The sequence below is a fragment of the Trametes versicolor genome (assembly GCF_000271585.1).
Source record: "Trametes versicolor FP-101664 SS1 unplaced genomic scaffold TRAVEscaffold_6, whole genome shotgun sequence".
Classification (NCBI taxonomy): domain Eukaryota; kingdom Fungi; phylum Basidiomycota; class Agaricomycetes; order Polyporales; family Polyporaceae; genus Trametes; species Trametes versicolor.
Genome location: NW_007360326.1, coordinates 600,431 through 612,283, shown reverse-complemented (window position 1 = coordinate 612,283; position 11,853 = coordinate 600,431). Strand labels below are relative to the sequence as shown.

General features: G+C 58.7%; 3 protein-coding genes across 3 annotated transcripts; all 3 read left to right on the top strand.

The window, feature by feature from the left end:
- The first annotated feature begins 69 nt into the window (after positions 1-69).
- Positions 70-2,997, top strand: TRAVEDRAFT_71937 (cyclophilin-like protein). Its single transcript, XM_008040422.1, has 15 exons — positions 70-155; positions 206-251; positions 302-327; positions 379-454; positions 504-617; positions 679-744; positions 793-816; positions 869-896; positions 955-1,107; positions 1,161-1,249; positions 1,311-1,423; positions 1,476-1,555; positions 1,611-2,666; positions 2,725-2,833; positions 2,895-2,997. Exons 1-13 carry the CDS (start codon positions 81-83, stop codon positions 2,131-2,133), a joined length of 1,413 nt encoding a protein of 470 aa, XP_008038613.1. The 5' UTR covers positions 70-80; the 3' UTR covers positions 2,134-2,666; positions 2,725-2,833; positions 2,895-2,997.
- Positions 2,998-7,032: 4,035 nt separating this feature from the next.
- TRAVEDRAFT_82962 (uncharacterized protein) lies at positions 7,033-7,608 on the top strand (the record flags this gene model as incomplete). The annotated part of the gene is made up of 1 exon (XM_008040421.1): positions 7,033-7,608. A coding segment is annotated over one exon (576 nt), but the record flags the coding sequence as incomplete, so codon positions are not given.
- Positions 7,609-8,784: 1,176 nt separating this feature from the next.
- Positions 8,785-11,616, top strand: TRAVEDRAFT_20345 (uncharacterized protein; the record flags this gene model as incomplete). The annotated part of the gene is made up of 10 exons (XM_008039895.1): positions 8,785-9,009; positions 9,072-9,179; positions 9,271-9,559; positions 9,727-9,880; positions 9,925-9,954; positions 10,012-10,158; positions 10,354-10,377; positions 10,432-11,019; positions 11,101-11,487; positions 11,547-11,616. The coding sequence occupies 10 exons, from the start codon at positions 8,785-8,787 to the stop codon at positions 11,614-11,616; spliced, it is 2,022 nt and encodes a 673-aa protein (XP_008038086.1).
- Positions 11,617-11,853: the final 237 nt, after the last annotated feature.

Genomic DNA, 11,853 nt, shown 5'->3' with positions numbered 1-11,853 from the left:
CGCGGCGCGACTCGCGCGTGAACCGCTCTCGCTCTCACCGCTGCCACCAACCGGACGCTCATTGCTGCACTCGAGCGGTCATGTCCTTACCCACTCGCGGACGCGTCATAATTGAAACAACAGCTGGAGAAATCGATATTGAGCTATGGTCCAAGGTGCGTGCACTGCTTAACACAGTGCCAGCCATCGCTCAAGCCTGCTCTAGGAAACACCCAAAACATGTCGGAACTTCCTGGCACTGGCTATGGAAGGTGTGTCTTTCACCATGCGCGAAGGGAATATGGCGTTGATGTTGCTTCAGGCTACTATGATGGTGTTATATTCCACCGGTGCGCGTGGTTATGATGCCGGGTCAGAGAGTGCATGCTCACACCGCACAGAATCGTCCCGGACTTCCTGGTGCAGACGGGCGACAGGACGGGGACGGGTGGTGGAGGAGAATCGTTCTACGGAGGTGCGCGGATACACTTCACTCAGCAACTCTCGGTGCTCATGCGACATAGAGCCCTTCGAGGATGAGATCCACCCGCGTCTTCGCTTCGCGCACCGTGGGCTAGTGGCTATGGCGAACAACGGTGCCAAGAACTCGAACGACTCCCAATTCTTCATCACGCTGGGTGAGTATCTCGCTCGCGCTATCTCATGGGAACCAAATCATGACCCTGTGCGCCGTCGCAGACCGTGCGGACGAGCTGCATGGCAAGCACACCCTGTTTGGGCGCGTCATCGGAGACACCATTTACAGTACGTTACTTCCCCCCAACCGTCGGTGCGCATGCTGACGTTCCGTAGATGTACTCAAGATCGGAGAGATGGGTGCGCTTGTATTCCCATCCCTCCGTCTCAATAACTTAGGTGCCTCCGCTAGAGATTGACGCCAACGAACGGCCGCTCTAGTGAGCATCATTATTACGCTCAACAAATTTCGGCCAGAGCTGACCTGCGTACTCGCAGCCCGCCCAAGATCAAGCGGATACGCATTATCGAAAATCCCTTCGAAGATATCGTGCCGCGTATAACCGCAGAGGAAAAGCGTGCTCAGCAGCGCGCACGCGAACAGGCTCAACGCGAGCGCGAGAACGAGCAGCGTCTGCGAGGGGCGAAGAAGTACGTTACACTGGGGACGGTGGAGACGTGTACGTATACTAATGGCATTGCAGGGATGTGAAGCTGTTGAGCTTCGGTGGCGACGAGGACGCGGAAGAAGAACCGGTGGTGTTCAAGAAGAAACCTATCGTGCGCCCAGACCGTAAGTCGTGCAGCGTGGCTCTCGACAGCGCAAGAGCGGGAAGCTGAATGAAACCCCGCAGTCATAGACAACCCTGAGCTGCCTGCGTCACTTTCGGGGCCCATTCCAGAGCCGCCGGCGCCGAAAGCGAAGCCCCCAAAACGCGACCGCACAGAAGAGCCAGAAAGCCGGCCCGTAAGTTCATTTGTGTTAAGCGCGAGTATAGAGCCCTTAGAAGTATGACCAGACCGAAAAGAAAGCTAAAAAGGACGAAACGGAGATCACAAAGATCCGCGAAAAGCACGAGCGCGAGAAGGCGGCGCAGAGGTACGTCCCCCGCGTCTTTTCGTGCAATATCCGTAAATAACGCGCCCATCTGCAGTAACTCGCGCCAGTCCCAGATCGAGAAGATGGAGGCGGATATCCGGAAGCTCTCGCGGCGTGGCGCGGACAGCGACGACGAGCTCACAAAAAAGAAGCCGAAGAAGTCGCTACTCGAAGAGGAGATGGCCAAGTACGCTAAAGGGCGTGGCGCACACAAGAAGGGCAAGGGCAAAAAAGACGAGGGCGACGTGCTCGCCGCGCTCAGCAGCTTCCGCAGCAAGCTCAAGGGCACCGCGCGTGAGGAGTCGCCGCCCCCCGCCGAGCTGCCGGATGGCGCAGAGGAGGGGGAGGAGAAGCCGGCGGGTGAGGACGAGGGCATGGAGGTTGACGACGATACCGGCTTCTTGGGGCACAAACTGAGTTTCCCGAAGGGGAACGAAGAGGAGGTTGCGAAGGCGGAGCGGGATTACGAGGTCATCGATCCCAGGCAGCGCGGTGCGCGCGCGAAGGAGGAGGAGCGCGAGCGGAAGCGGGTACTGAAGCAGAAGGACATCACGCAGGGACGGGGGTTCCGACGGTAGTCTGCAGATCATTTGCTCTTTTTGCCTGTGTATTCCCTAGCTACTTGTACATTGCTGACTGACTTCGTGCACGTCCGCCCCCGCGCTAGATGTACAGATGCGAGTTCCTCACTCGCTCATCCAGTTCCTCCCAAAGCCTCTGAAGCGGCCGCTCCGTGCCCTGCGCGTGCGGCTGGATGCGCATCCACAGCTCGTCCGTGACCGCGCCCTGCTCCTGATCCGCATCGACGGCGAACCAGCGCGAGCCGTCGCCCATCTCGACGCCGATGCGCTCGAACACGTGCTGGACGCGCTCCTGCATGTCCGCGCTCTCGTAGCGCTCGGCCCCGAACCCGCCGCGCTCGCGGGCCTTCTCGGGCGAGACGTCGAGGAAGAGCGTGAGGTCGGGCGCGGGGAGGCCGATGTCGGGGGCGCGGCACCACTCGTAGGACATGCCGGGCTTGTTCTTCGCCGCGGAGAAGGCGATGCCCGAGAAGGCGTAGCGGTCGCAGATCACGGTGGTGCCCGCGTTGAGTGAGTCGATGATGGATGGTCTGGAGGTCATGCGATCAGGGTGAGGGGAAGCTGGGGTGAGAGTGAGGGTGGACTCACGCGAGCTCCCAGCGGTTGGCGGAGAAGAGGAGATGGATGGCGTGGTCGTCCATCTCGGACTGGGAGCGGAGATACGCGTCGATCATCTTGCCAATGGGTGTTGTGCGGTCTTGCATGTGTGATCTGCATGAGACTGCATGACCTCGCGCATGGACGAGAACACTGCTCACCAGGGAATTTGACGAGTCTTACGGGACGCCCCTCGGCTTTGAAGCGCTGTTCGAGGAGGGCGACCTGGGTGCTCTTGCCCGACCTGTCGAGGCCTTCGATGACAACAAATGCTCCGCGAGGTTTGCGCTCAGGCATGTTGAGTACGAGGGATGGAGGACGGGGTGGTGGGAGTGTGGAGGAGAGAGATGCGTTTGAGAGGCTGGACGCGTACGCGATCGACGAGGACGCGTCCAGCCATTCCGCCCCGTTCGGAGCGCTCGTCTGCTCAGCTGCAGTCGCGGGAGTCTGTCCCGGATCTCTCTTTGCTTGCCACCACCACCATCTCCTGCCTCCACAGTGCTCTGCGGTTTTTGGATCGAATTTTGCGGCGATACAAATACGGAGATGCTCTGACCGCTCGCCTTTCCCTCTGCCTTTCATGCTCCCGCAACCATGTCATTCAATTCACGCTTTCCTACTGAGCATCACCGGAGATGGCACCACGGGAACGGCCCTCGATTTCCACAAGCAGCACCAGCTAAGGCTGAAGATGCGCAGCCAAATGAGCTACTGAGCAAGCGCAACGTCGCCGGTCCTCCAGTCATCCGTACGTCCGTACCCATCCCCCGCAACATCGGCAGAGGTACGTATATAGGCAAAGGTGCTCCGGCCTCCTTTAGGGGGAGAGGCGGTCTTCATACAGCAGCGCCCGTATCACGCACAGGCTGGGGTACCGACGGGTCCTACGACCAGGCTGGTAGTGCCGTCCCTGGATCGTCGGCGAGACCTAGCAGAGAGGTCGGTGGGCGAAACATCCAGGCGAACGCTTCAACACACTTCATCCCCACCCCTCGGCCTCCCCATACTCCCTCTCAACAACGAGATGTCTCAAATTACTCGCGCGCATCTGTACGTGTCACCGCTTGACATCCCAGCTCCGTTTGGCTAGGTCTGAACCTGACCTTACCCTGCAGCACCGCGCGGAGCGCTCAAACGATGAGAACCCGCCCGCCGCTCAGAACGGGGTCCCTCCTATAGGTTTCGGAAGCGTATCCGCGGCGCTCAACCAGAAGCATGCCCTAGATGCTGCCTCTGCGTCAACTCTGTCCCCTGATTTTTCGAAGCGCAAGGGTCATCATCGCCCGGCCATTCCTCCGCGTTTCCAACCACCAATCCCCCGCCGCCAGACACTCGCTGCGAACTTGAGAGAACCTCCTCCCCATCTCAGTGGCCTTGGGCATGCCAGCATCTCTGGTACAGAAGCGCGCAACTCCGAACAGGCCAATTCAGTCGCAAGCAGGCCTGCCATGGAAAACGTTTCTAGCGCAGGCAGCAGCAGAGCGTCTTCGTCGGACGGGACTCCCTTGAGCTTGCGGTCACATGCAAAGCCCGCAAACGCGACCAAGTCGCTGGCCTCGGCGTCCGATCTCCTGTTGGCCGATATCAACAAACCCTCGACCTCTACAGAGACGTTGCGCAGCCACTTGCCTCCTCCAGCAAAGCGTCGCAGACTGTCTCCACCTGCTCTTACTCGTACGCGTCCCGCCTCTCCCCCGCTTCAACCACCTCGCGTCAAATCCCTCGAATATTCCAATGCACCTGCCCACGCCGTATCGCGCTCCAACGTTTCTCCACCCTTGGAACCGCCAGCATCAACAGTACCGTCGTCGAATGTCAAGCGAGAACGCAGCCCTTCCCCGGCAATAAGCGACGATTCTGCACCGCAGCTAGTCACCGAAGGGTGTGTCCGCATCGCGCCCTTGCCGCCGGAGTGCAAAAACACGCGCCCCGGGCACAAGGAGGCGCGAAAGATTTGGACTACCCGTGAGGTGACGAGACTCCGCGGCCTAGGTGTGCAGCCTACGCGCATCTTCGTGCGGTGAGTACGTACCGCGGGGATAACAGTATGGATTGGCTAATTCTACCGTGCGAGGTTAGTGAGGACGGGATGGTGATAGATTGGTATGTCCTTCTGAGTCACCTACACTCGTGCACCTAGGCGGTACTTTTTGACGCTGCTGCATGTAGGAAGAGCAAGGTTCCCGTAATGTCGGATACTTTACGTCCCCCGCCCACCTCGGCGAGTCCAGCGAAGGCGGCTCCTCTCTCCGACGGACCAAGTTCACCACCGACGAAGAAACAGAAGCTTCAATCCACTCCAACCGGCGAGACGGCGCGTCGTGAACATGAAGTGGACGGTATCGAAACCCGCAAACAAGGGCCCGCTCCCCCTACTCGACGGCCTGGGCAACCCACTTCACGGGGGGAAATACCTGCGCCCGGCGAGACGATCTGGCGACGAGTTCTCCCTCCGCCCCGTCCGTCCGCTGCGGACCTCGGGGAAAACGTACCGCGCCACGCGGTGTCATACGCGCGAAGTGGATGCCCGTCGCCGGCGATCGGTCCCTCCACAGGGGGTCAACCTGCCGCAGACATCGTCGACCTCACCGACAGTGGCGAAAACGCTGAAGTGGAGATCATAGACCTCACAGACGAGCCTGACACACAACCCGACAGTTCGCCAGCACCGCACGCCGCTGCGCAGACGGAGCTGTCCTCTACTCTGACAGCGGATGGAGAAGAGATGGAAGCCGCTGCGCTGCGCTTTCTGCAACGGTCCGTCCGCTCTCAGCTACCTGGGTCCCTGAGGACCCACGCTATGCAACCCACTCACGCTTCTATCGTATCTCCTGTCAGCTACGTCGCAGACTTCGCGACGGACCGCGCCGCGCTCGCGAGCGCGTACTCCCGCGCCGCCACGTTCTCCACCCAAACCCTCCCGTCGTCGCCGCATTTAATGTCCGGCGCCGCCGCCCCCAGCACACCTCTGGCCCGACACCACGGGCGCGTCGAGATCATCGCGGCGCTGCTCGATCTGCCGGACGACGAGGCGTCGGCCGCGGCCCGCAAGGTTGAGTGGGACTTCGTGTACGCGCGGGAGGCCGGCGACGCCCTGCTCATTTGCTACACCACCGCCTGTATCCCCGAATGTGCCGGTACGCGCATGAAAGGGAAAGAGAAGGAAAAGGCCGTCGCGGAACTACGGGGGCTCTGCGAGCAGCGCTTTATACTGCGGCCAAGGGAGTGGGACGAGGAGGACAGGTGAGTGCTGTAGTTGCCCATGCGGTAATGGATGTCATGACCATCACGCATTCTTCAGGTCGACGCCGGGGGTGTGGCCGCTAGTTGCGGTGGCTCACCAGATGCTCTTCAGGCCGCTGCCAAGGTGATGTTGTACGCATACGATTGGTTGTATGATGGTCTGTATGCACCTCTCTCCATCCGTCCATGAGTGCCCGATAATGGTGTGTGTAGGTTCCCTACACATCCAAAACAGAGCTTGTCTTCTAGAAGACTTTCCGTTTTGCTTTTTCGACACTATTGATATCTCCATCTGTTGTTCGAGATCCTGACGGACCGCCACTGACTTACATGTAGCTTTAACGATGGACTCTCCGAGCGATATATAGCTTACGCATTCAAGGAAAGGTCGTCCTTCATCGAGTCTGAAATAGTTTACTGAACAGTATTCGTCATTTATGCAGTATCCGCCACAGCCTCAAGACGAAAGCGGCTGTATCAGGTTCCACGGAACCTTGTATACATGAAGAGGACTCTTCGATTCTCAGCCACGTTGCTTCCGCGAGGGCGCTGGCACTGGCGCTACCTGAGGTATAAAAACTCCCCTATCCTCGCATGTAGAGTGCCTCATACGCGTATCGGGCACGCTGTCAGCCCTCCTCCTTCCCCAATCGCTGTTCAGCTCATAACGGTGTCGATCGGAGTACTGCTAGAGAACAAGAGTGCGTATGAGAGGCAAGCCATGTGAGTGAGTTTCGCTGACCCACCAATCCTAGAATGCCGCGTTTCTTGAACACCTGTACGGGCGAATTCGAGTGGCATGACGATCCAAGACGCGTAGATTATGCCATTCTGTCGCATACCTGGCGTTCCTCGGAAGACGGTGGTGAACAGTCCTACGGCGAAGTGCGTGCGCTCCAGACCACAGTTGACGAGGCGGTTCGCAAGCAGCAACTCGCTATCCTGGCCGAATTGGACGATCTCAAAATCATCAAACCATCGCTCATCCCTCGGCGCATCTCTCCTGCAAAGGGGTTCACGCGCTCCACTATCCTGACACATCCGAAGCTATCACCGAAGATCAAAGCCGCATGCCAAGTCGCTCGCGAGGACGGGTTCCTCCTCCTGTGGATCGATACCTGCTGCATCGACAAGTCGAGCAGTACAGAGCTCTCCGAAGCGATCAACTCCATGTTCGAGTGGTACGAACTAGCCGACATCTGCTACGCCTATCTCGCGGATGTCCCCGGTGACGACGATCCTACTCAAGCCGTCTCCCTCTTTTGGCAAAGCAGGTGGCACACGCGGGGCTGGACTTTGCAGGAGCTCATCGCCCCGACGCGCGTCGTCTTCCTGACTCGCTCGTGGGGCTTTCTAGGGACGAAGGCGGGGCTCGCATCCACGCTGGAGAAGATCACGGGAGTTGACTTCAGCATACTCACGGGCCACGCCACTGTACACTCGGCCAGTGTCGCGCGGAGGATGTCGTGGGCCGCCTGCCGGGAGACAACGCGCATCGAGGACCGGGCGTACTCATTGCTGGGCATTTTCGGCATGCACATGTCTCCGATATACGGGGAGGGCGAAAACGCGTTCCTCCGTCTTCAGGAGGAGATTGTGAAGACCATCCCTGACCACAGCATCTTTGCATGGGGTCCTAGCTGTACCCTTCCTAGGTTGACAGAGGGCGAGTGCGTATTCACGGGCCAACCAAAGGGCGATAATGGTATCGGGCTCCTAGCCGGGTCACCGTTAGCCTTCGAAGGGCTGGCTGACATCACACCGCTATCGCCCACCGACTTTGCAGCTCGACTTGGACTTAGAACAGAGGATCTCCCTCCTATGCTCTGTCTCTTCGCTCCCCAAGGCGTCCGTGTCAAGCTCCCCTGCATAGACCTCGAACAGACACCGCAGCTATCCAAAGCTCTCCAAATTCGTCTCGCTTCAGAGGATCAAGCTCTGGTTCCCGGCGATCCCTGTTCCGCTTCCCAGCGGACGAGGGAAGATTGCCCCGAGTGTACGCAGATGCGCTTTGCCTTCAACGTCTTAGCACTTCTACAGTGTGAAGATAGGGCGGGTTCTATCATCGCTCTCCCTGTGTATGGGCCAATGTCACCCCAGTTGCGGCAAACGTCCACCCAGCGGTCTGACGTGGGGTTGTACGTCCATTTTGGAAGCCGGTGCTCATGTTGCGCTCAAAGATCCGGACCATCTGCGCCCCCTATCAGTCGTGGACATTGCGGCTTTGGGACGCGACCCTCATGTCATATGGTTCGTCTAAGTAGAGCGTCCTTGTCGGCGATACTAAAGCAAACCTCGAGGCCGCCACCCATCCTGGAACTCTCCATCCTCCGGCACAAGCCACGACCTGTAGACAGGGTCTCTCCTTCTCTGCACACCAAGAAGGCGCCAATGGAGGCAATTGAACTCTGGCCTGGAGACAGGGGGGATGGGCCCATCTTCTCTCTCGCTCCTCGTATCATCGATGAACTGGGCGCGCTTGGTTTCCACGTCTCCCCTCTGCGGTGCGAGCGGCGCTCAGCAAAGATCGTTCTGAAGACCTCGCTCACTCCGATTCCCCATCACCGTGACTCGAGGCAGCGAGTAAAACTTGAGCCACACGTGGAGCTTCATTTTGTGCTCAGTCCGCCGAAGGCCCCTCTCTATAAGGATTATGTGCTTTTTGATTATACCGCCTGGGTGCGCTTCCCCTCTGAGTGCATAAAAGACACTGGAAGTTGCGAAGAGCAAGAGGGGTGCGTTCAATTCTGCAGTAGCTTAGTACTACGCGCTAACGCTAGTGTTAGGACATATCAGTTGCTACCGATAATGTCGAACTCGACCCCGTTTAAGAATGGACACATTGCGGCCCAAACCCGGTTCGTCATCCATGCCAACCCCGACTCGGAACAGCCGATACGTGACTGGCCGGTTCAATACCTGCGACTCGCACTAGAGCGTCCAGCATGCGGCAGGGATCGCAAGAACGTCTGGGTCGTCATCGAACTCTCAGACAAGTTTGTAAAGACCATACCCTCGCACGAGTCAGATACTGTGAGCAGGCCATTGCTTCCGTTCCTCGAGGATAAAGGTTGACGCGTTGGGGTTCACTGCAGTACTCATCTATGCGGGAAGAAGATTACTCCGAATCTTCGCTGTGTAGTACATTCCCTTCGGATTCGGGGGACATTGTCGGTGAAGGCCAGTATCCATCTCCGTCCAAGGTGAGTTCAGCTCTCTGCCTGTGCATTTTCAGGTATTTATCGAACTTCCCTACGCTCCGGCGGCGTAAACCTCGTTTCTTCCTCTATGCAGAGCCAAGGAGGTACTGGGACTCCACCGTTGAGAGATAATCCAAATACGGGAGAAGATTTCGTGCCCCTGCGAGCCAACTCCGCCTCTCCTTCGCCATCTGGCGAGGGCAACCGCGAGCTAATGGACGACTCAGGGGTGACGTGCGGGTGTTGGCACAGCGTCGAAGTGCTGCGGCGCGAAAACGAGATTCTCCGTGCCGCACTATCAACGCAAGATGATCGCATATCCACCCTAGTGTCCCAGGTGGCCACAATGATGTCTCGGCTCGAGGCATTAACTGCACCACAAGGTGCGTACCGACCTCGCGCTCCCGCCATTTCCGGGCGAGGATGTATCTCAAGACTCGGACTGAGTCGGTCATCGTAGAAGAGTCGTTGGGCGCCTCCGGGCAAATGGGCTCTAGGAATTTCTAGAGCTCACTTGGGCGAAGTCGCGGCGCTTCTCTCGGTCTGCCAGACGAGGCGCCGGACGCGGCCCGCAAGGTCAAGTGGGACTTTGTGTACGCGCGGGAGGCGGGCAACGTCCTGCTTGTCTGCTACGCCGCCGGCCTCCCAGAACGTACCACCGCTCGCAGGAATGGTATAAACAAGGTTAAGAGGGGAGAAGCTTAGTGCGCGGCAGCGAGGGTTATGCGAGCAGCGTTTCATACTGCAGCCGCGGGAGTACTTGGGACGAGGAGGACAGGTAAGTGCTCTGTTCGTGTTTGTGTGGAACTGAGGTAGTGATAGACGTGTTCTTCAGGGCGACGCCGGGCGTGTGGCCGCTGGTCGCGGTGGCTCACCAGATGCTGTTTCCAAACGTGGCCGCGCCGCGTTGGGTGTGCAAGCGAGAACGAAGCCCTTCCCCGACAATAGGTGGCGATTCTGTACCGCAGCTAATCACCGAAGGGTGTGTCCGCATCGCACCCCTGCCGCCGGAATGCAAAAACACCCGCCCGGGGCATAAGGAGGCGCGAAAGATTTGGACTACACGCGAAGTGACGAGGCTCCGTGGCCTGGGTGTGCAGCCAACGCGCATCTTCGTGCGGTGAGCACGTCTTGAAGTAACAGCAGGACACATTAGCTAACGATATTGCAATTCCAGTGAGGATGGGATGGTGATAGACTGGTATGTATGCCTTCCCGTGTACCTGAATGGTGTTCTTGACGCTGCTACATACAGGAAGAGCAAGGTTCCCGTCATGTCGGATATACTACGTCCTCCGTCCACCTCAACTAGTCCAGCAAAGGCGGCTCCTGTCTCCAACGGACCAAGTTCGCCACCGACGAAGAAGCAGAAGCTTCAAGCTACTTCGACCGGCGAGACGGAGAGTCGCGAACATGAAGGGGACGGTAGAGCCCGCAAACACGGACCCGCTTCCCCTAGCCGACGGCCTGTGCAATCCACTTCATGGGGCGAATTACCTGCGCCGGGCGAGACAATCTGGCGACAAGTCCTTCCCCCGCCCCGTCCGTCTGTTGCGAACCTCGGGGAAAACGTGCTGCGCGATGCGGTGCCTTACGCGCGAAGTGGATGCCCGTCGCCAGCAGTCGGTCCGTCCACGGGCGATGAACCTGCGGCGGACCTCATCGACCTCACTGAAGGAGACAACGCCGAAGTGGAGGTCATAGACCTCACATGCACAGACAAGCCTGACATACAACCCGAAGACTCGGCGCCACAGTACGGCGCATCGCAAACGGAGCTCTCCACCAATGTGAGTGCGGACGGGGATGTGATGGAAGCAGATGCGCTGCGCTTCCTGCAACGGTCCGTCCGATCTCAGCTACCTGGGTCCCTGAGGGCCCATGCTGTGTCGCCCACTCACGCTCGTATTGTATCTCCTGTCAGCTACATCGCAGACTTCGCAACAGACCGCGCGGCTCTCGCGAGCGCGTACTCCCGCGCGGCGACGTTTTCTACCCAGACTCTCCCACCACCTCATCAGGATGTCGGCACTGCCGCCCGACACTACGGGCGGCTCGAAATCATCGCAGCCCTGCTCGATCTGCCGGACGACGAAGCGCCACTCGCAGCCCGCAAGGTCGAGTATGACTTCGTGTATGCGAGCAAGGCGGGGGACGTCCTGCTCATCTGCTACACCGCCGCGCGCGTACCAGAACAGACCGTTGCGCGTGGGAAGGGAAAGCAGAAGGAGAAGGCCACTGCAAAACTGCTTGATGGACTTTGTGAGCAGCGCTTCATACTCCGGCCGAGGGAGTGGGACGAAGAGGACAGGTGAGTGCTTTGCTCGTGCCTGTGGAGAGTCGAGGTAGTGACAGACATGTATTTTCCAGCGCGACCCCGGGAGTGTGGCCGCTGGTCGCGGTGGCCCACCAGATGCTGTTCCGGCCGCTACCATCCTAACGTGGGCGTGCTGCGTTGGCCGTGCGAGGAGTTGTATGCGTATCAGCTTGTGATCGCCCAGCAATGAAGCCTGCATGGTTCTCCCGATACACCTGCTTGGCCCAACGCAGGTTTATAAATATCCATTTCGGCCGGCTGAAATGAACTATGAAGAATCGCAGCATTCAGACCACGGGTTACAATTGATAGAAGGTATGTTTGCAAATTTCTTCTGATACTTACAGCTAGTAGATGACG